Source organism: Pan troglodytes, chromosome 7 (genome assembly GCF_028858775.2).
Source record: "Pan troglodytes isolate AG18354 chromosome 7, NHGRI_mPanTro3-v2.0_pri, whole genome shotgun sequence".
NCBI lineage: Eukaryota > Metazoa > Chordata > Mammalia > Primates > Hominidae > Pan > Pan troglodytes.
In genome coordinates this window covers 47,502,502-47,525,861 of record NC_072405.2, presented here as the reverse complement: position 1 = coordinate 47,525,861, position 23,360 = coordinate 47,502,502, and the positions used below count along the sequence as shown (strand labels likewise).

The window sequence follows — 23,360 nt, the reverse complement described above, 5'->3', positions numbered from 1 at the left end:
AACAAGTGTGATTCATCACATACACAGAACTAAAGACAAAAACCACATGATTATCTCAATAGATGCAGAAAAGGCCTTTGATAAAATTCAATATTGCTTCATGTTAAAAACCCTCAGTAAACTAGGTATTGAAAGAACATACCTCAAAATAATAAGAGCCATATATGACAAACCCACAGTCAGTATCATACTAAATGGGCAAAAGCTGGAAGCTTTTCCCTTGCAAACTGACACAAGACAAGGATGCACTGTCTCACTCCTATTCAATATAGTACTGGAAGTTCCAGCCAGGGCAATCAGGCAAGAGAAACAAATAAAGGATATTCAAATAGGAAGAAAGGAAGTCAAATTGTCCTTAAGATGACATGATCCTATATCTAGAAAACCCCATCCTCTCAGCCCAAAAGCTTCTTAGGCTAATAAGCAACTTCAGCAAAGTATCAGGATACAAAATCAATGTGCAAAAATCACTAGCATTCCTATACACCAACAATAGGCAAGCAGAGAACCAAGTCATCAATTAACTCCCATTCACAACTGCTACAGAAAGAATAAAATACCTAGGAATGCAGCTAACGAGGGAAGTGAAGGACCTCTTCAAGGAGAACTACAAACCACTCCTCAAAGAAATCAGAGAGGACACAAACAACTGGAAAAACATTGCATGTTCATGGATAGGAAGAATCAATATCATGAAAATGGTCATACTAATTTATGGCCTACCAAAAATAATTTATAGATTCCATGTTATTTCCATTACACTACCATTGACATTCTTCATAGAATTAGAAAAACTATTTTAAGATTCATATGGAACCAAAAAAGAGCCCAAAGAGCCCAAATAGCCAAGACCCGAACTCGAGCAAGAAGAACGAAGCTGAAGGCATCATGCTACATGACCTCAAACTACTACAAGGCTACAGTAACCAAAACAGCATGTTACTGGTACAAGAACAGACACATTGACCAACGGAACAGAATAGAGAACTCAGAAATAAGACCGCATGCCTACAACCATCTGATCTCTGACAAACCTGACAAACACAAGCAATGGGGAAAGGATTTCCTATTTAATAAGTGGTGCTAAGAGAACTGGCAAACCATATGCAAAAAATTTAAACTGGACTCCTTCCTTACACCCTATTCAAAAAGTAATTCAAGATGGATTAAAGACTTAAATGTAAAACCCAAAGTAATAAAAACTCTGTAAGAAAATCTAGGCAATACCATTCAGGACAAAGGTATGGATAAAGATTTCATGATGAAAACACCAAAAGCAATTGCAACAAAAATTAACAAATGGGATCTAATTAAACTAAAAAGCTTCTGTGGGGCAAAAGAAAGTATGTTCAGAGTGAACAGACAACCTACAGAATGGGAGAAATTTTTGCAATCTACTCACTGTACACTAAAAATTACCAGATGAAGAATCGAGTACCCCTAGGATGAAGAACTCATTCTAGCATCAATTCCAAGTTCGAAATTCCATCTAAATATCACTTAAATCAGGTATGGTTGAGATTCAAGTTATGATTCATCCTGAGGCAAAATTCCTCTCCAGTTGTGAACCTGTGAAACCAGACAAGTTACGTGCTTCCAAAACACAATAGTCGGACAGGCATAGAATAGCTATTCCCATGCCAACAAGGAGAAACCAGAAAAAAAGAAAGGAGTGACAATCCCAACAAAGTCCAAAACCTAGCAAGACAAATTCCATTAGATGTTAAGATCTGACAAACAACAAATATCCAGAGTTTACAAGGAACGTAAGCAAATTTGTAAGAAAAAAACAAAAAACTCCATTAAAAATTGGGCGAAGGATGTGAACAGACTCTTGCAGAAAGAAGACATACATGTGGCCAACAAACATATGAAAAAAACTCAACATCATTGCTCATTTGAGATACGCAAATCAAAACCACAATCAGATACTATCTTACACCAGTTAGAATGGTGATTATTAAAAAGTCATAAAACAACAGATACTGGCAATGTTGCAGAGAAAAAAGAACACTTTTACACTGTTGGGGGGAATGTAAATTAGTTCAACCATTGTGGAAGACAGTGTGGCAATTCCTCAAAGACCTAGAGGCAGAAATACCATTTGACCTAGCAATCCCTTTACTGGGTATATAACCAAAGGAATATAAACTATTCTATTGTAAAGATACATACACATGTATGTTTATTGCAGCAGTATTCACAATAGCAAAGACATGGAAGCAACCAAAATGCCCATCAACAATAGACTGGATAAAGAAAATGTAGTATATTGGCTGGGCGCGGTGGCTCATGCCTGTAATCCTAGCACTTTGGGAGGCCAAGGCGGTGGATCACAAGGTCAGGAGATCAAGACCATCCTGGCTAACACGGTGAAACCCCGTCTCTACTAAAAATACAAAAATTAGCTGGGCATGATGGCAGGTGCCTGTAGTCCCAGCTACTCGGGAGGCTGAGGCAGGAGAATGGCATGAACCCGGGAGGTGGAGCTTGCAGTGAGCAGAGATCACATCACTGCACTCCAGCCTGGTCGACAGAGCAAGACTCCATCTCAAAAATTAAAAAAAAAAAGAAAAAGAAAATGTGGTACATCTATACCATGGAATACTATGCAGTCATAAAAAGGAACAAGATCATGTCCTTTGCAGAGACATGGATAGAGTTGGAATCCATTATCCTCAGCAAACTAATGCAGGAACAGAAAACCAAACACTGCCCGTTCTCACTTATAAGTGGGAGCTGAATGATGAGAACATATGGACGCATAGTGGGGAACAACACACAATGGGCCCTGTCAGAGAGCTGGGGGAGGGAGAGCATTAGGAAGTATAGCTAATGGATGCTGAGCTTATACCTAGGTGATGGGATGATATGTGCAGCAACCCACTATGGCACACATTTACCTATATAACAAACCTGCACAACCTGTACATGCACCCCTGAACTTAAAATAAATGTTAAAGAAAAAAAAAAAAAGAAGGCCAGGCACAGTGGCTCATGCCTGTAATCCCAGCACTTTGAGAGGCTGACGGAGGTGGATCACCTGAGGTCAGGATATCAAGACCAGCCTGGCCAACATGGCGAAACCCCGTCTCTACTAAAAATACAAAAATTAGCTGGGTGTCATGGCGTGTGCCTGTAATCCCAGCTACCTGGGAGGCTGAGGTAGGAGAATCACTTGAACACAGGAGGCAGAGGTTGCAGTGAGCCAAGATCGCGCCACTGCACTCTAGCCTGGGAGACAGAGTGAGACTCCAACTCAAACAAAAAAAAAAAAAAGGAAAGAAAATTACCAAACTTTAATGACAGAAATTAAAGCTCTAAATAAATGAAGGTATCATACATGTTCATAGATCAGAGCACTCAATATTGTAAAAAGAGCAATTCTCCCAAATTAATCGACATATATTAAATGTAATCTCTATCAAAATCCAAGCAGTTTTTCTTGTAAAAATGGGCATGCAATATGGGAAATGAATTTGGAGGGAACCACAGGGAAGAATGTTATGGATTGAATTGTGCCCCCCGACCAAATCCATATGTTGAAAACCAAACCCCCAGTGTGGAGACAGGACCTTTAAGGAGATAGAGTTAAATGTGATCATAGAGGTATTTTTAGTTGTTCTAAAAATATATATGGAAATAAAAAGGACTTAGAATAGTCAAAGCAATTTTGGAAAAGATGAATAATGAAGGATTTACACTACCCAATTCCAAATCTTGCCCTAAAATGCACAATAATCAAAGCAATGAGATCTTGGTGCAAAGAAAGCCAGCTAGATAAATGGCAAAGACATAAAAGTCCAGAAATAAACCTTTACATTTTTATTTACTTGATCTACAAAGGTATCAAAACAATTCAGTGGGGAAAGTATAGTCTTTTCTACAAACAGTGCTGGGAAAGTTGGATCCACAGGCAAAAAAAACTGAACCTATATCCTGACCTCACACCATATACAAAAGTTTACTCAAATTGGCTCATAGACTTATGAGCTAGTAGAAAACACAGAAGAAAATCTTTGTGAGCTTGGGTTAGGTAAAGACCTTACATTAGTCTGCTTAGGCTGCCATAATAAAATATTACAGGCATGGTGACATTAACAACAGAAATTTTAGGACCAGGTGTGGTGGCTCATGCCTGTAATCCCAACACTTTGGGAGGCCAAGGTAGGCAGACCGCTTGAGGTCAGGAGTTCAAGACTAGCCTGGCCAACATGGCAAAACCCCATCTCTACCAAAAAATAGCCAAGCGTGGTGGCACATGCCTGTAATTCCAGCTACTTGGGAGGCTGATGCATGAGAATTGCTTGAACCTGGGAGTCAGAGGTTGCAGTGAGCCAAGATAGCACCACTGCACTCCAGCCTAGACAACAGAGGAAGACTCTGTCTCAAAACAAAAACAAAAACAGAAATGTTATTTTCTCACAGTTCTGGATGTTAGAAATCCAAGATAAATATGCTAGCAGGTTGGTTTCTGGTGAGGCCTCTCTTTACGGCATGTAGGTAGCTCTTTTCTCACTATGTTCTCACATGGCCTTTTTTCTGTGTATGCATGGAGACAGACAAGGACCTCTTGTATCTCTTCCTCTTCTTATAAGGACACCAGTCCAATCAGATTAAGGTCACACCTCTATGATCACATTTAACTCTATCTCCTTAAAGGTCCTATCTCCATACTGGGAGTTTGGTTTTCAACATATGGATTTGGCGGGGGACACAATTCAATTCATAACATTCTTCCCTATGGTGCGCCCCCCAAATTCATTTCCTTCTTGCATGGAAAAGCCCCAAAGCCTTAACTCATTCTAGCATCAATTCCAAGTTCAAAATTTCATCTAAATATCACTTAAATCAGGTATGGTTGAGATACAAGTTATGACTCATCCTGAGGCAAAATTCCTCTCCAGTTGTGAACCTGTGAAACCAGACAAGTTATGTGCTTCCAAAATACAATAGTAGAACAGGCATAGAATAGCTATTCCCATGCCAACAAGGAGAAACCAGAAAAAAAGAAAGGGGTGACAATCCCAACAAAGTCCAAAACCTAGCAAGACAAATTCCGTTAGATCTTAAGGTTCAAGAATACTCTTCTTTGACAGGATGCTCTACCCTGCTGGGCCCACTTGGACAGCAACTCTCCCATGGCCCTAGGGACTGGCCCCATCCCCTCAGCTCTGTAAAGCGGCTCTGCCCCCACAGCTCTGGGTGACAGCCTTGTTCCTGGGGTAATAAACAGTGACATCCTAGACTACTGAAACCAAGGAGGTGGCCCCACTCTCTGAAACCAAAGAGAATGCAGCCTTGCCTCCTGGGCCTGTAGCAGGAGTGGCAGCCCTGATGATCTCTGAATTGCTTTCAGGGTCATTCTTCTCTTTTTCTTTTTTTATTATACTTTAAGTTCTGGAGTACATGTGCAGAACGTGCAGGTTTGTTACATAGGTATGCACGTGCCATGGTGGTTTGCTGCACCCATCAACCCGTCATCTACATTAGATATTTCTCCTAATGCTCTCCCTCCCCTAGCCCTCCACCCCCCGACTGCCCCCGGTGTGTGATGTTCCCCTCCCTGTGTCCATGTGTTCTCATTGCTCGACTCCTACTTATGAGTGAGAACATGCGGTGTTTGTGAAGAATGATGCATGTTTGAAGCCAGACAACTCTATCGTCCTATCCTGTAGAATCCCAGAAGTTAAACAGCCTTCCTTCATTCTATCCAATTTTCTCTGTTCCCTTTAGTTCCAGCTGGCAGTGTTTCTGCTGATGTAATCCCGTCTCTGATCCTGGCTTCACTTGACATGGCAGATTAAATCATGAGGAATCTTTTTATTGTCTGATTGTCCAGCTACACCTTTGGTGTTCTTTCTAAAACATCATTTCTCATTTTAAAAAATACAAAGTAGGCTGAAAATTTCTCAAATCTTCAAGTTCTTGTTCCTTTTTGCTAAATAATTCCTTCCATTTACCTCTCTTCTCTTGCATTTTGCATTTTCTATAAGCAGTGATGACAAAACAAGCCACATCTTCAGCATTTTGCTTAGAAATCTCCCCAGCTAAATACCCAAGGTTTTCCCCCACAATTTCTACCTTCTACAAAAGACTAGAACACAATTCAGCCAAGTTCTTTGCCACTTTTTAACAAGGATCTCCTTTCCTCCAGTCTCCAATAACATTTCTTATTTCTATCTGTGACCTCACTAGAAACACTTTTTTTTTTTTTTTTTTTTTGAGACGGAGTCTTGCTCTGTCACCCAGGCTAATGTGCAGTGGCCCAATCTCGGCTCACTGCAACCTCTGCCTCCTGGGTTCAAGCAATTCTCCTGCCTCAGCCTCCCGAGTAGCTGGGACTACAGGTGCCTGCCACCACGTCCAGCTAATTTTTGTATTTTTAGTAGAGACAGGGTTTCACCATGTTACCCAGGTTGGTCTTGAACTCCTGACCTCAGGTAATCTGCCCACGTCAGCCTCCCAAAGTGCTAGGATTACAGGTGTGAGCCACCGTGCCCGGCCCAGAAACACCTTTAATGTTCATATTTCTATCAGTTCTATTCTGTTCATAATGATATGTATATTCCCTAAGACTATAAAAGCTTTCTCTATAAGTCTTTTCTTTCTGATCCTTCATTAGAATTACCTTTAGCATCCATATTTCTACCAACAGTCCCTTCAAGGCAATCTAGGCTTCTTCTTAGCATGTACTTCACCAGTCTTCTAGCCTCTACCCTTCACTCAGTTCCAAATCCACTTCAACATTTTTAGGTATTTGTTACAGCAGCACCCCACTTCACAATACCAAAATCGGATTACTCTGCTCAAGCTACCCAAACAAAATGCCACAGACAAGGTGGCTTAACCAACAAAAATGTATTTTCTCACAGTTCTGGAGGCTGGAAGTCCAAGATCAAGGTGCCAACAGGGCTGATTTCTGGTGAGGCCTCTCCTCTTGGCTTGCAGACAGCTGCCTTCTTGTTGTATCCTTTCATGACCTTCAGTTTGTATGCATGAACCCCTAGTATATTTCCTCTTCTTATAAGTACATCAGTCCTATTAGATTAATTAAAGCCCTACCCTTGTGACAGCATATAACCTTAATTACCTCCATAAGGCCCTTGACCTCATGTAACCTTAATTACCTCCATAAGGCCCTATCTCCAAATATAGTCACATTAGGGGTTAGGGATTCAACATATGAATTTTGAGGGGCCACAGTTCAGTCCATAACAGAGTTCTTAGATACAAAACCAAAAACAAGATCCATATAAAGAAAATTTGATAAACTGAATGTCATCAAAATTGAAAATGTTTGTGTTTGAAAAAACACCACTGAGAAAAATGAAAAAGCAAGCCAGAAATTGGGAGAAAATAATTCCAAATAGAGAACTTGTGTCCAGAATATATAATGAATTCATAGAACTCAAAAATAAATAAACAACTAAATTTTAAAACAGGAGAATAATTTGAGTAGACATTCCACAGAAAAGGCATATAAATGGCTATTAGGCTCATGAAAAATACTCAGCATAATTATTCATTAAAGAAATGCAAATTGAAGCCACAATTACATACCACTACACTCCCACTACAATAGCTTTAATCTGAAAGACAGAAAACGTCAAATGTTCACAAGTATGTGAAAAAACTGGAACACTCAAAAATTGCTGATGTGACATGTAAATTGGTACAGTCACTATGGAAAACAGTGTAGCAGTTTCTAAAAATGTTAAACACAAACTTATCATGTGCCCAGCAATTTCACTCCTAAGAATCTACCCAAGGGAAAATATATGTCCATACATGAATGTTCATAAAAGAATTATTCATAATACTCAATATCAGAAAACAATCCAAAGTCCATCAACTGGAGAATGAGAATGGATAAGCAAAATGTGGTATATCCACATATAAGATATAAAAATTAATAACCTGATAAATGCTACAAAATGGATAATCCTAAGTGAAAAAAGTCTAATACAAAAGCTTACATATTGCATGCTGCCATTTATATAAAATGCCCCTAAAGAGGCAAATACATAGAGATAGACAACAGATCAGCGGTTGCCAAGGGCTGGAGAAGAACTACAAATGTGCATAAGGGATCTTTTTAGGATTGATAGCAACATTCTACAACTGGACTGTGGTAATGTTTGCACAATTCTATTTATGTACTGCTGTAATAATTGTTGAGTTGTACCCTTAAAATGGGTGAACTCTATGGTGTTGTAAATTGTACCTCAACAAAACTGCTAAAAATAGAATGTTACCAAAAGATTGGTCACTTATAAGCAAAGCTTGCTTAATTATATTTCTTTTTTTTAAATCTCCTAAGACACCTGGCATATAGGTATGCACACGGCAAGTCTAGAGAAATAGTTGCTAAATAAATCAATGAACAAAATAAAGTATTTCCCTTTCTAATAAAAATAGTAGAATGAAATGTTTCTTCTCGTCTGAGAATTGCTAGGTGTAGGGGTGGAGATTGAGAAACAGGCTTTAGTTAAAAGAAATTGTCTTAGACATTTTGGAGAAAATTATTCTCTTTGTGCTGATGTCCTAGATATCACTCAGATAAAACACTTAATTCTACATTCTCTTCTATATGTAAACTTTTAAAAATAATTTACCATAAGAAAATGACAAACATTAAAAAAATACAGAACATTCTAATTTACCTATTTGCTTTTACCATCAAAGCTTTTAATTCCTATCAGTAGAAATACGAGAGACATTATATTCATATTAAAATGGGCTTGACATATTTCATAGCTATATAATAAAAATAAGAAATTTCATATAAACATTTAGATTGTGAAAAAATATCTCTTACATATTCTATTTCTGAACTGTCATTTGTATTTGTTTGGATTTTCTCTGGAATTACGATCTGTAGAAGTGAATTTTGAAAACCTGAAGAGATAAAAAAAAAAAAAAGTTAGTAACCTTGCCTTAATTTGATTAAATATCTGTTCAGTTTCTTTCATAAAGTTTACTTGTGCAGGTATGGGTGGCTCATCACTGTGTACTTCTATAAAAAGCTTGAAAACACTTAATTTGAAAAACAGACAAGATACTTATGAAAGAACAAAAAAGGAGAAGGGAAGAGGTATGCAGCTCGCACAAAATGTGTGGTTCTGAAGAAAATCGAAAATACACACCAAAAAAATCAAAGACATACTTCAAAAACTTTTTCCTGAAATAAAAGATTCAAAACAATAGACTAGAAAGTATACTGTATTTCAGGAATAACTAATCATTACTTTAAACTAAAACATATTCTACTGAAATTGTTGGGTTTCCAAGATAAAGAATTCCTTGAAAATATGATAGAAAGAAAAAAAAAAGAAAATCATGTTATGTATAAGGGGAGATAAGCAGGCTGGCTTGAGAATTTTTACCACAGTATTTAATGTTAAAAGACTAAAGAACAATGTCTAAAAAAGAACTTTAAGAAAAGACAGTGAAGACCCTATAAATGTATACCCAGCAAAAAAGCCATTAAATATAAAGTCAGAAGATAGATATTTACAAGCAAAACTCAAAAAAAAAAAGTTCACATGTGTCTACCACAAAAGTCAGAGACATTTCTCCCAATAAAAATATCAGCAGAGTTGTGGTAAAATGCCTAACAGTGAGAAAAAAAAATCTTAAATATAGACTAAAGGCTAAAACAACTGTGGGAATCACAGTTACATAACAGATGCAAATGTTAAAAGCTCTGGTTACATAAACATAATATATACAACTTCAGGAACTGTAGCAGAAGAAGAGGAAGATCACATAAGCATACTGATTTCCTTAAATCTGCTTAACAGGGCCGGGCACGGTGGCTCATGCCTGTAATCCCAGCACTTTGGGAGGCCAAGGCAGGTGGATCACAAGGTCAGGAGTTCCAGATCAGCCTGGCCAACATAGTGAAACCCCGTCTCTACTGAAAATACAAACATTGGCCGGGCATGGTGGCATGTGCATGTAGTCCCCGCTACTCCGGAGGCTGAGGCAGGAGAATCGCTTGAACCCAGGAGGCAGAGATTACAGTGAGCCAAGATCACGCCACTGCACTACAGCCTGGGCAACAGAGAAAGACTCTGTCTCAAAAAAAAAAAAAGGTAACCATAATCATTAAATGCCACAACTAACATCATACTGAATGGGGAAAAGTTGAAAGCCTTTTCTCTAAGAACTGGAACAAGACAAGGATGCCCACTCTCACCACTCCCATTCAACATAGCGCTAGAAGTCCTAGCCACAGCAATCAGGCAAGAGAAAGAAATAAAAGGCATCTGAATAGGAAGAGAGGAAGTCAAACTCTCTCTCTTCACAGACGATATGATTCTACACCTAGAAAACCCTATAGTTTCTGCCCAAAGGCTCCTAGATCTGATAAGAAACTTCAGTAAAGTTTCAGGATACAAAATCAATGTACAAAAATCACTAGCATTTCTATATACACCAGCAACAGCCAAGCCAAGAGCCAAAATAAGAACAGGATCCCATCCAGAATAGCCACAAAAAGAACAAAATACCTAGGAATACAGCTAACCATGGAGGTGAAAGATCTCTACAAGGAGAACTACAAAACACTGCTCAAAGAAATCAGAGATGACATAAACAAATGAAAAAACATTCCATACTCATGGATAGGAAGAATCAACGTTGTTAAAAGGCCCATCCTGCTCAAAGCAATTTACAGATTCAGTGCTACTTCTATCAAACCACCAATGTCAGTTTTTCACAGAATTAGAAAAAACTATTCTAAAATTCATATGGAACCATAAAAGAGCCCAAAGAGCCAAAGCAATCCTAAGCAAAAAGAAGAAAGCAAGAGGTCTCACACTACCTGTCTTCAAACTATACTACAAGGCTACAGTAACCAAAACAGCATGGTACTGGTACAAAAACAAACACATAGACCAATGGAACAGGTTAGAAAACTCAGAAATAAAGCCACACACCTATAACCATCTGATCTTTGACAGTTAACAATAACAAGCAATGGAGAAAGGACTCTCTATCCAATAAATGGTGCCGGGATAACTGGCTACTCATATGCAGAAGACTGCAACTGAACCTTTTGCCATATTCAATAATCAATGCAAGATGGATTAAAGACCTAAATGTACAACTTAAAACTATACATACCTTAGAAGAAAACCCAGGACATGCCATTCTAGACATCTTTGTCTTGGCAAAGGTTTCATGATGAAGACTCCAAAAGCAATTTCAACAAAAACAAAAATTGAGAAGTGGGACTTCATTAAACTAAAGAGCTTCTGCACAGCAAAAGAAATTACCAACCAAGTAAATAGGCAACCTGCAGAATGCAGAAAATATCAACAAACTATGCCAACAAAGGTCTAATATCTGGACTCAATAAGGAGCTTAAACAATTCAACAAGCAAAAAAAAAAAAACCCCATTAAAAAATGGACCAATGACATGGACACTTCTCAAAATAAAACATACATGTGGCCAACAAGCATATGAAAAACTTATCATTAGAAAAATGAAAGTCAAAGCAACAGTGACATATCATGTCACACCAATCAGAATGACTTATTAAAAAGTCAAAAAATAATAGGTGTTGGCAAGGTTGCAGAGGAAAGAGAATGCTTATACACTGCTGGGGAGAATGTAAGTTAGTTCAACCACTGTGGAAAGCAGTGTGATTTCTCAAGGAACCTTAAAGAGAGCTCCCATTTTACCCAGCAGTCCCATTACTGAGTATATACCCAAGGGAATATAAATCGTTCTACCACGAAGACACATGCACACGTATATTCATTGCAGCACTTTTCACAATAGCAAAGACATGGAATCAACCTAGACATCCATCAGTGGTGGACTGGATAAAGAAAATGTTGTGTATATACACCATGGAATACTATACAGCCATAAAAAAATGAAATCACGTCCTTTGCAGCCACATGGTTGCAGCTGGAGGCCACTATCCTAAACAAATTAACACAGGAACAGAAAACCAAATACCACATATTCTCACTTATGAGCGGAGGCTAAACATTGAGTACACATGGATGCAAAGAGGGGCACAATAGAACCAGAATTACTTGAAGGTGGAGGATGGGAGGAGGGAGAGGACTGAAAAACTACTTCTCAGATACTGTGCTCACTACCTGAGTAATGAAATCATTTGTACACAGAACCCCAGTGACACGCAATTTACCCATGTAACAAACCTGCACATGTACCTCCAAACCTAAAATTAAAGTTGGAAGAAAAAATAAAATAAAACTTATGAAAAAAATTTTTAAACATGATTCCTTGCTTTGACTGGGAATCAGGGAATTCTGAAGTGGCAGACAATTGACTCTCAGAGACAGGTGAGCACAATTACCAGAAGAAGCCACAAGGACAGAGTGAAAAACAAAATGCTTTCACCTACAGAGATCCTTGGTAGTATCTAACTGATCACAGAGTCCCTAGGAATGAACTAGATGAGCAGTCTAGTCAAGAAAATTCTAGCTTGTGGTGCGCAGAAACTGATGCAATCACCACGAGGACTCACAGCCTCTTCCCTGGTTCCTACACCTGACCCAGTTCAGAGGCTTGCAGCCTTTTCATTAAGGAGTGAGGGAGTCCTCTTTAGGAAGGACCTTGCCATGCAACCACAGGAATGTGCTGCGAATCTTCCCCTGCAGCCTCCTCCATAGTGTCCTGTGTCCTTTTACCATGATGACTATGCCCAGGGGAGGGGAAATAGCCAGACTTTCAGGGAGTATTATTTACTGACTCTGAACTGACACTAATCCTGAGGACTCAAAATACCAGCATGGTCCATTGATCAGAATAGGGACTTATATAGATCAAGGGATAAATTGTGACCTGGATCCATCAATGGTGAACGAAATTATAGATTTTGTGAAATGAACTAGCTTGTTGAAATTAAAGTCTCATTAGTTAGTTCATGTGAAATTATAGTTGACTAGTAAAAAAATATAGATTCCAATGTGTTGATTTGTTGAAAAAAATCAACACGGCTCCTAATACCTAATATGCAGTTATTGACCTGGCAAATGTTATTTTCAATTCCAATCAGCAATGGTGACAAATGCCTTCATCTGACAAGAACAATAATACGGTTTTCACCACCTTCCCTTCAAGCTGTCAACTGTCCTGTCGTAGCACAGAGGGACACTGACCGTTTTGATCTCCCATTAGAACATCATGCTGGTCAAGTTGCATGATGTGAAAGACATCATGCTAATATATTTAGTGAGCAAGAAGTAGCAAGTGCCCTAGATGTTTCAGTAAGATACATGCATGCCAGAATGTGGTAGAAGAACCTATGGAGGTTAAGGGATAGTTACAACCCCAAAGTTTCTTGGGGTCCAGTGGTTGCAGCATGCTGAGATATCCTGTACAAAGTGAGATGCTAGTGGCTACACCTTGCATAGTCCACCACAAAAAAAAAGAGTCACAACGAGTGGCAGGCCGTTTTGAGTTTTTGAATTCAGAGATAATACATACTGTTTTGGGGTGTGAGAGCCTGAATCATTCATCAGGTGACTGGTAAAACTGTCAAAATTGACTTGGACCCAGCGCAAGAGAAGAATCTGCAGCAAGTTCAAGATATAGATGGCACTGCCCTGCTTCAGTGTTATGACACAGGACACCCTGCAGTACCCACTGCACTGACACTCGTAATGTTACTCATGTGGTTGCAGTCATCTGGCAGCTCGCCTAGGCCTGGAGAGACTAAGACGACCCCATTCATGTCTTTTGACTGAACGGCCTAGGTTGAGTCATCTCTGTTTCACACATCCTCTTATCGTCCTAGTCTAGGATTCTTCATGTAGCAGTCAAGACAGTGCTTCAAGAGAGCAGAGAGGAAGCTGCAAAGCCTCTTGAGGCATAGACTTGGAAGTCTCACAACTCATTTCTACCACATTCAAATGGCCAGAGCAAGTAATGAGGCCAACCAGATTCAGAGAGTGAAGAAATACATTCTACCTCTCAATGGGAGGAATGACAAAGAAATGTTGCAAAATGGAAGCACACACAGGGATGGAGGAAGTGTTAAGGCCATTGTCATCTTTGCAAACAATCAATTCAACACATGTGATATGGCTTTCTACTGTTACTAGTCTGTGCGTTTCATCGTTAATTATTGATGCCCACATCTCTATAAATAGTCCCATAGCTAAACTCTCTTTATTTAAACCCTTTCAGTGTATCCTCAGTCTCATGACAGGTCTCTAACTGAGACCTACCTGTGTACTTTGGGGGCAAGGGGGCGGTGATAGTTTAACATCTACTAAATGTGGCATTTCAAATGAATGGGGGAATGATGTAATATCAGTATTCATTATCCATTTGGAAAAATACAAATATAGTTTCCTATCTAGCACCACAGTGTGGATTACAAGACTTCATGTACAAAGTTACAAAACTATTAGAAAGACTGAAAGGCTACATTTTCTAAAGTTGTAAAATAACTTTAAGAAAGTATGCGAAACTATTTGTTTTAATCATTGTACCAAGGGAAGCCTTAATATGGAAAACAAAATGCAGAAGCCATAAGAAAGTGTTGATAAACTTAGTACAAAAATCAGGATATCACAAGTGAAAAGATCAATAACACATTGAAGAAAACTTGTGCAAGATATAGAAAAAATAAAATGATTAATATCCAAAATATATTAAAAATAGATGACATACATAAATTTATACAATATGCTTTTGTCATTTATAATTTACTTCAAAAGGACCGTATATGTCTACATTTACACATATTTATATCTAAGTGTCTAGAGAAAAGTCCAGAAGAGTACCATCAAACTGTTAAACATAGTCGTTTTCTTTAAAAATATAGTAAAATTGACAATCAGGAAAGATGGTAACATATAGGGTAGCCTCTTTTACTTCATTTTGAATGTAATCACATATTACTAAATAAAAATTATTAACAAGTTTATAATTATTTTTAAAGTTCTAGGATTTTGATCCAGAAATATATATGTTTATAAATATCCAGAGATTATTCTGATGTAAAGCCAAATTTGGCCTCAACTATCCCACCTTAGGAAAAGACTGATACATAAATGCGTATGTCACTTCAAAAATCTAGCAGGTATCATAGTTTTTACATTAAATTTAGGCAAAGCCTCAGAATCATTTTCAACAAAACATTGTAGGTAGTCACTGCCACTCCATCGGATGTCAGCTTTTCCCAACTTGTTCTTTTTTTTTTCCTTTTGTTTTTTTTTTTTTTTTGAGAAAGAGTCTTGCTCTGTCGCCCAGGCTGGAGTGCAGAGGCGCGATATTGGCTCACTGCAACCTCCACCTCGCAGGTTCAAGCAATTCTGCCTCAGCTGGGATTACAGGCATGTGCCACCACAACCAGCTAATTTTTGTATTTTTTTTAGTAGAGATGGGGTTTCACCATGGCCAGGCTGGTCCTGAACTCCTGGCCTCAAGTGATCCACCCAACTTGGCCTCCCAAAGTGCTGGGATTACAAGTATAAGCCACCATTCCCAGCCTCTTCCCAATTTGTTCTATGTCAAGACTATCCTAATCAAAATCTAAGCAAGCTATTTTGTGGATATCAACCAACATATTCTACTGTTTACATGAGGAGGTAAAAGACCCAGAATAGCCAACTCATTATTGGGGGATAACAAAGTCCAGAAGAGGAAATGGACATACCTATACCATTGAGCCTAACAGTTTCTTTGTAAGTACATATCCAAGAGAAATGAAAACATATGTCCACACAAAAACTGGTACATGAAGGTTCCTAGCAGCATTATTCCTAACAGCCAAAAGTTGGAAACAATCAAATGTCCATCAACTGATGAATCGGTAAACAAACGGGTGAATATATGCAATGAAATATTATTCAGTCACAAAAAGGAATGAAGTTCTAATGCATTCTACAAGAGAGATGAACCTTGAAAACATTATGCAAGTGAATTAAGCCAGACAAAAAAGGTCATATTTTGTATGATTCCATTTATACGAAATACCCAGAATAGATAAATCCAAAGGGACAGTGGCTGCCAGATAAATCCAAAGCAGATCAGTGGCTGCCAGGGGCTGGAAGCAGGAGGACATGAGGAGTGACTGCTTAATGTGAAAATGCCATCCCCAAATTGCTGAGCAAGATCCCTCAGCTGATGGGACCATCAGCAGTTTGGAGCTGGCATTTTCATTTGAAAGTTTAAATTCTCTCTTCTGAGTTATAATAAAAAAGACAGCCAGGATTTCTTGCACTTGTAGTTATGCATATAATTTATAATATGACAGCATTAATAAAAGAAGTTCTCATTCATTGCTGGGGTGAATGCAAATGGTACAGCCACTTTGGAAGACAGCTTGGCAGTTTCTTTAAAAACTAAATATACTCTTATCATATGATTCAGCAATAGCATTTCTTGGTAGTTACCCAAATGAGTTGAAAACTTATGTCCACACAAAAACCTGCACATAGATGTTTATAGCAGCTTTATTCATAACTGCCAAAGCTTAGAAGCAACCAAGATGTCATTTGGTAGGTAAATGGATAAATAAACTGTGGTAGATCCAGACAATTGAATATTATTCAGCACTAAAAATAAATAAGCGGCCGGGTGCAGCGGCTCATGCCTGTAATCCTAGCACTTTGGGAGGCCAAGGTGGGTGGATCACTTGAAGTCAGGAGTTCGAAACCAGCCTGGTCAACATAGTGAAACCCCATCTCTACTAAAAATACAAAAAAATTAGCTAGGCATGGTAGCAGGCACCTGTAATCCCAGCTATTTGGGAGGCTGAGGCAGGAAAATTGCTTGAACCGGGAGGCAGAGGTTGCAGTGAGCCAAGATCCTGCCACTGCACTCCAGCCTGGGCAACAGAGTAAGACACCATCTCAAAAAAACAATTAAGTAAGTAAATAAGCTATCAAGCCATGAAAAGTCATGGGAGAACCTTAAATGCATATTATTAAGTTAAAAAAAAGTCCATCCAAAATGGCTACATATGATTTCAAATACATGACACTCTGGAAAAGGCAAAACTATGAAGACTAAGGAGATGAGTTGTTGCCAGGGGCAGTGGGGAGGGAGGGATAAATAAGCAGAACACATGGGATTTGTAGGGCAGTGAAACTATTCTGTATAATACTACAATGGTGGATGCATGTCATTGTACATTTGTCAAAACCATAGAATGGGCAATGTGGAGAATGAACCCTAATGCAAACAAACTGTGGACTTTGGATGATAACAATGTGTCAGTGTAGGCTCAATTGTAACAAATGGATCCCATGGTGCCAGATGCTGATAGTGGGAGAAGCTGTTCATATTTGGGATCAGGGGCTATATGGGAACTCTTTCAGCTCAATTTTGCTATGAACCTAAACGTACTCTAAAAAATAATGTTTATTAATATTTTTTATTTTATTTTATTTTTTGAGATGGAGTTTTGCTCTTGTCACCCAGGCTGGAGTGCGATGGTGCCATCTCAGCTCACTGCAACTCCTGCCTCTTGGGTTCAACCGATTCTCCTGCCTCAGCTTCCCGAGTAGCTGGGATTACAGGCACGCACCACCACGCCCAGCTAATTTTTTTGTATTTTAGTAGCAATGGGGTTTCACCATGTTGGCCAGGCTGATCTCGAACTCCTGACCTCACTCAGGTGATCCACCTGCCTCAGCCTCCCAAAGTGCTGGGATTACAGGCGTGAGCCACCACGCCTGGCCATTACTTTTATTTTTAATGAATGAAATACACATTCTTAACATTTCTATTTTAATTTCTAATATGTTAAACATCGATATAAATCCACATAAACAAAAGCTCCTTGAGAATCTCAAAAATTGTTCATGTATAAGGGAGTTCTGAACCCAAAAACTTTGACAACCACTGCATTAAAATTTTGTATGTGTTATGAGCTGAATGTATCCCACAAAATTCTATGTTGAATCCCTAACCCCCAATGTGACAGTATTTGGTTATGGCCTTTGGGAGGTAATCAGGGTTTTAGGCATAGAGTGGGACCCTCATGATGAGATTCATGCCCTTATAAGATGAGACATCAGAGAATTTGCTCCTCCTGTCTTTCCCTGTACACAAAGAAAAGGTCCTGTGAGTATGCAGGGAGAAGGTAGCTGTTTACAAGCCAGGAAGAGAACACTCACCCTAATCTAACCAGGCTGACACCCTGGCCTTGACCACACCTCTGCTATGCTGCAGAGGTAATTATGGCAGGATAGGAAGAAGAGTAGGAAGAGTTCTCAAAAATTTACAGTATCACCAGGGAGGCTTACATGCAAGTAAAATGTTTGGATATGCCCGTATTTTTTTCCTTCTCTTATTACATACTATTCTGAATCTTGTCAGCCAGAGTCAGTACATGGCATGTCTTACTTCCTCCCTCTCCACAGTGGTCCATTTGCATTGTTTGGAGGTAACCACAGTTTATTTAGCAGTTCTCTTACTAATGAACTTTTACAGTTTTTCAATCATTTTGCTGTTAAGTACTATATTAGTCAGCTCCCACTGCCATAACAAAATAGTGTAGACTGCATGGCTTAAACAACAGAAATTTATTTTCCTCATAGTTCTGGAGAACTACGATCTGGAGTATCCCTCTGTTGCCTACTGTTGCCCACTGCACTCCAGCCTGGGCGACAGAAGGGACTCGGTCACACACAAAAATAATTTTTTTAATTTATAAAAAAGACAGGATCTCTGTCGCCCAGGCTGGAGTCCAGTGGGGGCGATCTTGGCTCACTGCAGCCTCCACCTCCTGGACTCACGTGGTCCTCCTCCCTCAGCCTCCCGGGTAGCTGGGATCACAGGTGCGCACCACCACCTCGGAACATTTTTTAAAATTTTTTTGTTAGAGATGGGGTCTTGCTGTGTTGCCCAGGCTGGTCTCCAACTCCGAGGTCAAACAATCAGCTCGCCTCAGTCTCTCAAAGCCCTGGGATTACAGGCGTGAGCCCTGGTGCTGGGCCCTGAGTCGCTTCTCCATTAGGGGGCGCCTAATCCCCTGGAAAAGGCCCCGTTGCCAGGGTGACAGGACCAAAGGGACCCAGACAGGGAGGGTCCCGGGCTTTGCAGGGAGTCGGGCCGCAGTGTGACGAGCGCCCGGACTAGTGTCAGGGTCTGGGCTGGCTCACCGGGTCTTGACGCCAGGAGGCCGCAGAGCCCGGCCAGCAGCAACCAGAGGCGGAACATGGTGCGGCTTCGGGGCTGCCGGCGGGAAGCCGTTGGGAAGTCGGGAATTGCCAGGGACGCGGGGACGCGCGGACGCGCGGACACCGGGGGCCGCTCCCCGCACGTTCATGGGACAGCGTTCTCCGGAGGCCCCGGAGACGGGGTGCTCTCGGTGTTTAGCGTCCGGAACACGAAGGGCCCGCAGCGTGCGCCCCGAGGCTAAAACATCCAGCTCCCTTCCCGGCGCACCCCAGCCGCGTGGTTGCTGGAGCCACTGACCACCCAGCGCCCTCTGTCGAGATCGCGCTCGTAGTCCTCCACTAACTTTTCGCTTTGTGTTGCTGGACCTTAAGAACTGACACACTTATTCACAGTCAGCGTGTGCTCTCCTGCACCAGACACTTCCCAGTTGCTTTTTTTTCTTTTTGGGACGGGGGTGCTCACTATTCTGCCCAGGCTGGTCTCGAACTCCTGGGTTCAAGTGATCCTCCCTCCTCAACTTCCTGAGTAGCTGGGATTACAGGCATCTGCCACCGTTCGGGGCTTCCTAGGTCCTTTCAAAAGCGAATGTGTAATACTTTTTGAATTAAAATCTATATACACACCTAAATATATATTCATATTTGCCAAACCTGTTTCTAATATTTTTTCACAACTATTTAGCCAGATGTGTGAACATTCCAAAGAAGGGAAAAGTGAGCCGCTTTTCAATATGAAATGCCAGCTCTTCATATTTTTGAAGAGCGCCAGCTGCATTTTTTTCCCCACTGACGCTGCCCAAATGGACTTCACAACCAGGCTTTTTCCTCCAATCTGGTTCTCCGCAGGCCATTGGCTAAAACTCATGTGATGTCATTCTGTTGTTCAGAAACTTCTCAGTGCAATAAATACTCATTTCATGTAGTGAAAGAGATAGAGAAGATTCTTGCCCACAATTACAGTACTTACATTCCAGTAGAAAATTCTAGCCTCAGCATAGTAATTTTTCTGAACTCAGACCGGAACCTGCCACTTAATTTCTCCTATCCCGTGTTTTAGCAGCTCTGACTTTGGGTTTTTCCTAAACACTGCTTTACTCCCTGGAACTGCAATGCCTCCTCCTTCCCAGCCTCACACCTGGTCTCCATCTGTATGCATTAGCTTTTCATTCTTTTCAAATCCCAAAGAATGGATTAATTTCTCATACTACATAATAGGCCAACACATAAACTAAAAGGCCTCATGGAAACAGAGAAAAATCTCACTTGGGGAACTAACACATTTAAAGTGAAGATGTGATTTTTATGGATGCACGCAATTTCAACAGGGCAATCTACACCTGAAATTAATAGCATGAACAAAAACAAGGCAACAGGCCAGGTGAGGTGGCTCACGCCTGTAATCCCAGCACTTAGGGAGGCCGAGGTGGTTGGATCACCAGAGGTCAGGAGTTTGAAACCAGCCTGGTCAACATGGTGAAACCCCGTTTCTACCAAAAAATACAAAAATTAGCCGGGCATGGTTGTGGGCGCCTGTAATCCCAGCACTTGGGGAGGCTGAGAAAGGAGAATCGCTTGAGCCCAGGAAGTGGAGGTTGCAGTGAGCCGAGATTGTGCCATTGCCCTCCAGCCTGGGTGACGAGCAAAACTCCATCTGGGGCAGGTGGAGGGGTGGGGTGGGGAACAAGGCAACAAAAAAATACACTGAGCTTGTATCTCAATAGGAACAGCCAATGCTAAGCTAACATTGCTTTTAGGCAGCTGCTGAGCCACAGCTAGTTTCACCTTGCTTTGTAACAAACAGAAGAGCAATTACAGTAAATGCTTCAACTCATCAATTAGTGGTAAGTATTCTGAATGAATTTCTGGCTCTTGTATTATTTTGTTCTTTCTTACTCCTCAACCTTTCTGGTTTGTATCTTTAATAGGGTTGATTTTGTATTATTCTTGTGTGTATAGCTCTCTTCATAACAGAGGATGCACTTCTAAAAGTCGGGAAACATATCCTATCCAGAACTTAGGTATCACAGTACCTAATACAGTGCCTGGAAAATGGTAGGTTTTAGTAAACATTTATGAAATTTAATAAAATCTGATTTGAGTTTAGAAAACCCAAATTGTGCTTAACTCTATGGTTACAGACACAGGAGAAAGGGAGAATGCAATACTCTGAACAAGGTCAGTTTGACATACAGAGTCAAACAGAGATGTCAAACTTGCATATAATTTACCCTTATTTATTCTTTTTGAAGAAAGAAAGGATGTCCTTTAATATTTTCAAATTTTGAAGTGGCATCCATGACCAAGTAAGTAAAAAACATAAAGCATATTAAAAAATATATAAAAGTAAAAGAAGTTCAGATCCAATAGTCTTTTAAAAAACTTAGTCAAATATCCAAAGAACTATTTAATTCCAAGTGTTAAGTTACATAGTTAATACATTACCAACTGTAAAATTTCAGTGATATGCATCACAATTGCAAAAACTGAGGCTACATGAGTGAACGGCACAAACGTTTGAGTCTTATATGAATTCATTTAGAGATTTAAAATGAAACGATGGACCTTCATTTGAGATTGCTCACAATTTTTAATATGTATACTTGATTGTTAAAATAACATGCTGTCTTCAGAAAACTGAAATTTTTGCCTTCTTCAAAACTAATCTGTTCTTTATTAACAAAAAGCCATTGTGCACACTTTGGCAAAAGTCTGAAAATTAGTGAGATAATATCTGTAAAAATTTGACTATAATTTTTATCTAAAATTATAACTTTTTAATTAATGAGATTATAAATAGTTGAGTAGGAAGCTACTAGGAGACACAAAAGAGAATTTCAAGTATTTTATTTATTGTAAATGTTGTATTTGTATATGTATATATACACAAACCAAAAACACTTTTAAAAAACTAATGAAATTCAGTTAATAAACCTATTATTAAACTTTATTATGAAAGGTTATGAAAAAATTTTTAGTGCTTAAAATTTTACTATCCATACCATATCTGCCATAGTAAAAATTCATTTTTAACACAGCTAAGATGATAACTCATAGATGCCACAGTAACTTTTTTGTAGGTATTTAAGAAAACCATTTCTTCCTTCTTTCTCCAGCCTAATTTCTATGAAAATATTAGTGTCTAATATTTTACATGACCCAGCACACCTTAGTAAATGTAAACATTCTAAATGATTTAATAGCAAGCTTTGAAAGTTCAGATTTTAAAGTGCTCATGAAATTCTCAAGTGGTTTTGTAAAAGTTCAATTGATTGAAGATTTTATAATTGCTCCTGCTTTATTATAGCCATGAATCAACAACATATTTGATTAGATCTATTAAATACTTCGTACCTTAAAGCTTATATTTAAAATAGTGCTATTGTGAACGAATGTCATGCTTTCACATGATTCATAATAGAAATTCTAGTATTAAATTAATTTCTCTAAGAGTTATTACCTATAGTTGAAAGGTCATGAAAATGGAAGCGAGTAACTGCGTGAACACACACACTCTTTTAGTATATTTTGTACTTTCGAAATAATATGACATCTTAATTGTGGTTCTTGTGCATTCTTTTGAAGACAATATTTGCTTATTCATGTAGTGAGTGACAGACAAGATTCTAGAGTATGATGATTATTAATTCGTGCATGATGAAAATATTAGATATTATTGGCAGCTGATTAGTCAGTTTTCACAGGTATTAGATTATCACATGTTCAATGAGGAACTACATTAATGATAACTAAGGTAGAAAATTCAATCACTTAAACACGTAATGACAAAAATCTTACACCAATACAGTTAATTTGAGAATCACTGCAATAACATGTTCAAAAAATCCATGATTAGTGCATTAACCTCACCGATGACTGAATAAGACTTATTCAATGATGGAAACGGAAATGTTATTGTAAATTCCCTGGCTTTACTGCATTTCCTTGTATTTCTCAACTCTCACACTCAGTTTCTGTTTTTCTGTGTTAGTAAAGTCTGTTTTGTGGTATTTTGTTTTCATTCATAGTTGCAACAGAAAGAAAGGCTTTTCAAGAAAACTTCAAGAAAAAAAAAAGTATCAGCTCAGTTCCCTGAAGACATTTGCAAAAAGAAGGTTAAAAAAATCAAGTGAGGGAACTATATAAAGGAGGTGCAGGAGCAGGACGGGCAGGAATTAAGTTTCCCTGAGATGATACTTTCGGTTGTGGTGGAGGTGGCCTGCGAGGGGAAAAG

The 23,360-nt window shown here is 39.2% G+C and overlaps 2 protein-coding genes across 16 annotated transcripts in view; both read right to left on the bottom strand.

The window, feature by feature from the left end:
- Window positions 1–19,442, bottom strand: part of ADAM32 (ADAM metallopeptidase domain 32) — a 189,546-nt gene extending 170,104 nt beyond the window's left edge. For 5 of the 13 annotated variants that reach the window (XR_010159500.1, XM_024345136.3, XM_016959379.4 and 2 more), the window contains exons 1-2: window positions 19,112–19,400; window positions 8,822–8,901 (exon numbers count right to left, since the gene is read on the bottom strand). Coding sequence is in view for 10 of the 13 variants with exons in the window: in XM_024345136.3 (XP_024200904.2) it covers window positions 8,822–8,901; window positions 19,112–19,169 (138 nt within the window). In the remaining 3 variants the exon portion in view is untranslated. Of the gene's footprint in view, window positions 1–8,821; window positions 8,902–19,111 lie in introns of all 13 variants that reach the window. The other 8 variants (XR_010159499.1, XM_016959380.4, XM_054656663.2 and 5 more) reach the window with 5 other exon arrangements.
- A 2,514-nt stretch (window positions 19,443–21,956) lies between these two features.
- Window positions 21,957–23,360, bottom strand: part of ADAM9 (ADAM metallopeptidase domain 9) — a 108,219-nt gene continuing 106,815 nt past the window's right edge. For all 3 annotated transcript variants that reach the window (XR_010159496.1, XR_010159497.1, XM_001135576.6), the window contains one exon: window positions 21,957–23,345. Coding sequence is in view for 1 of the 3 variants with exons in the window: in XM_001135576.6 (XP_001135576.1) it covers window positions 23,252–23,345 (94 nt within the window). In the remaining 2 variants the exon portion in view is untranslated. The remainder of the gene's footprint in view (window positions 23,346–23,360) is intronic.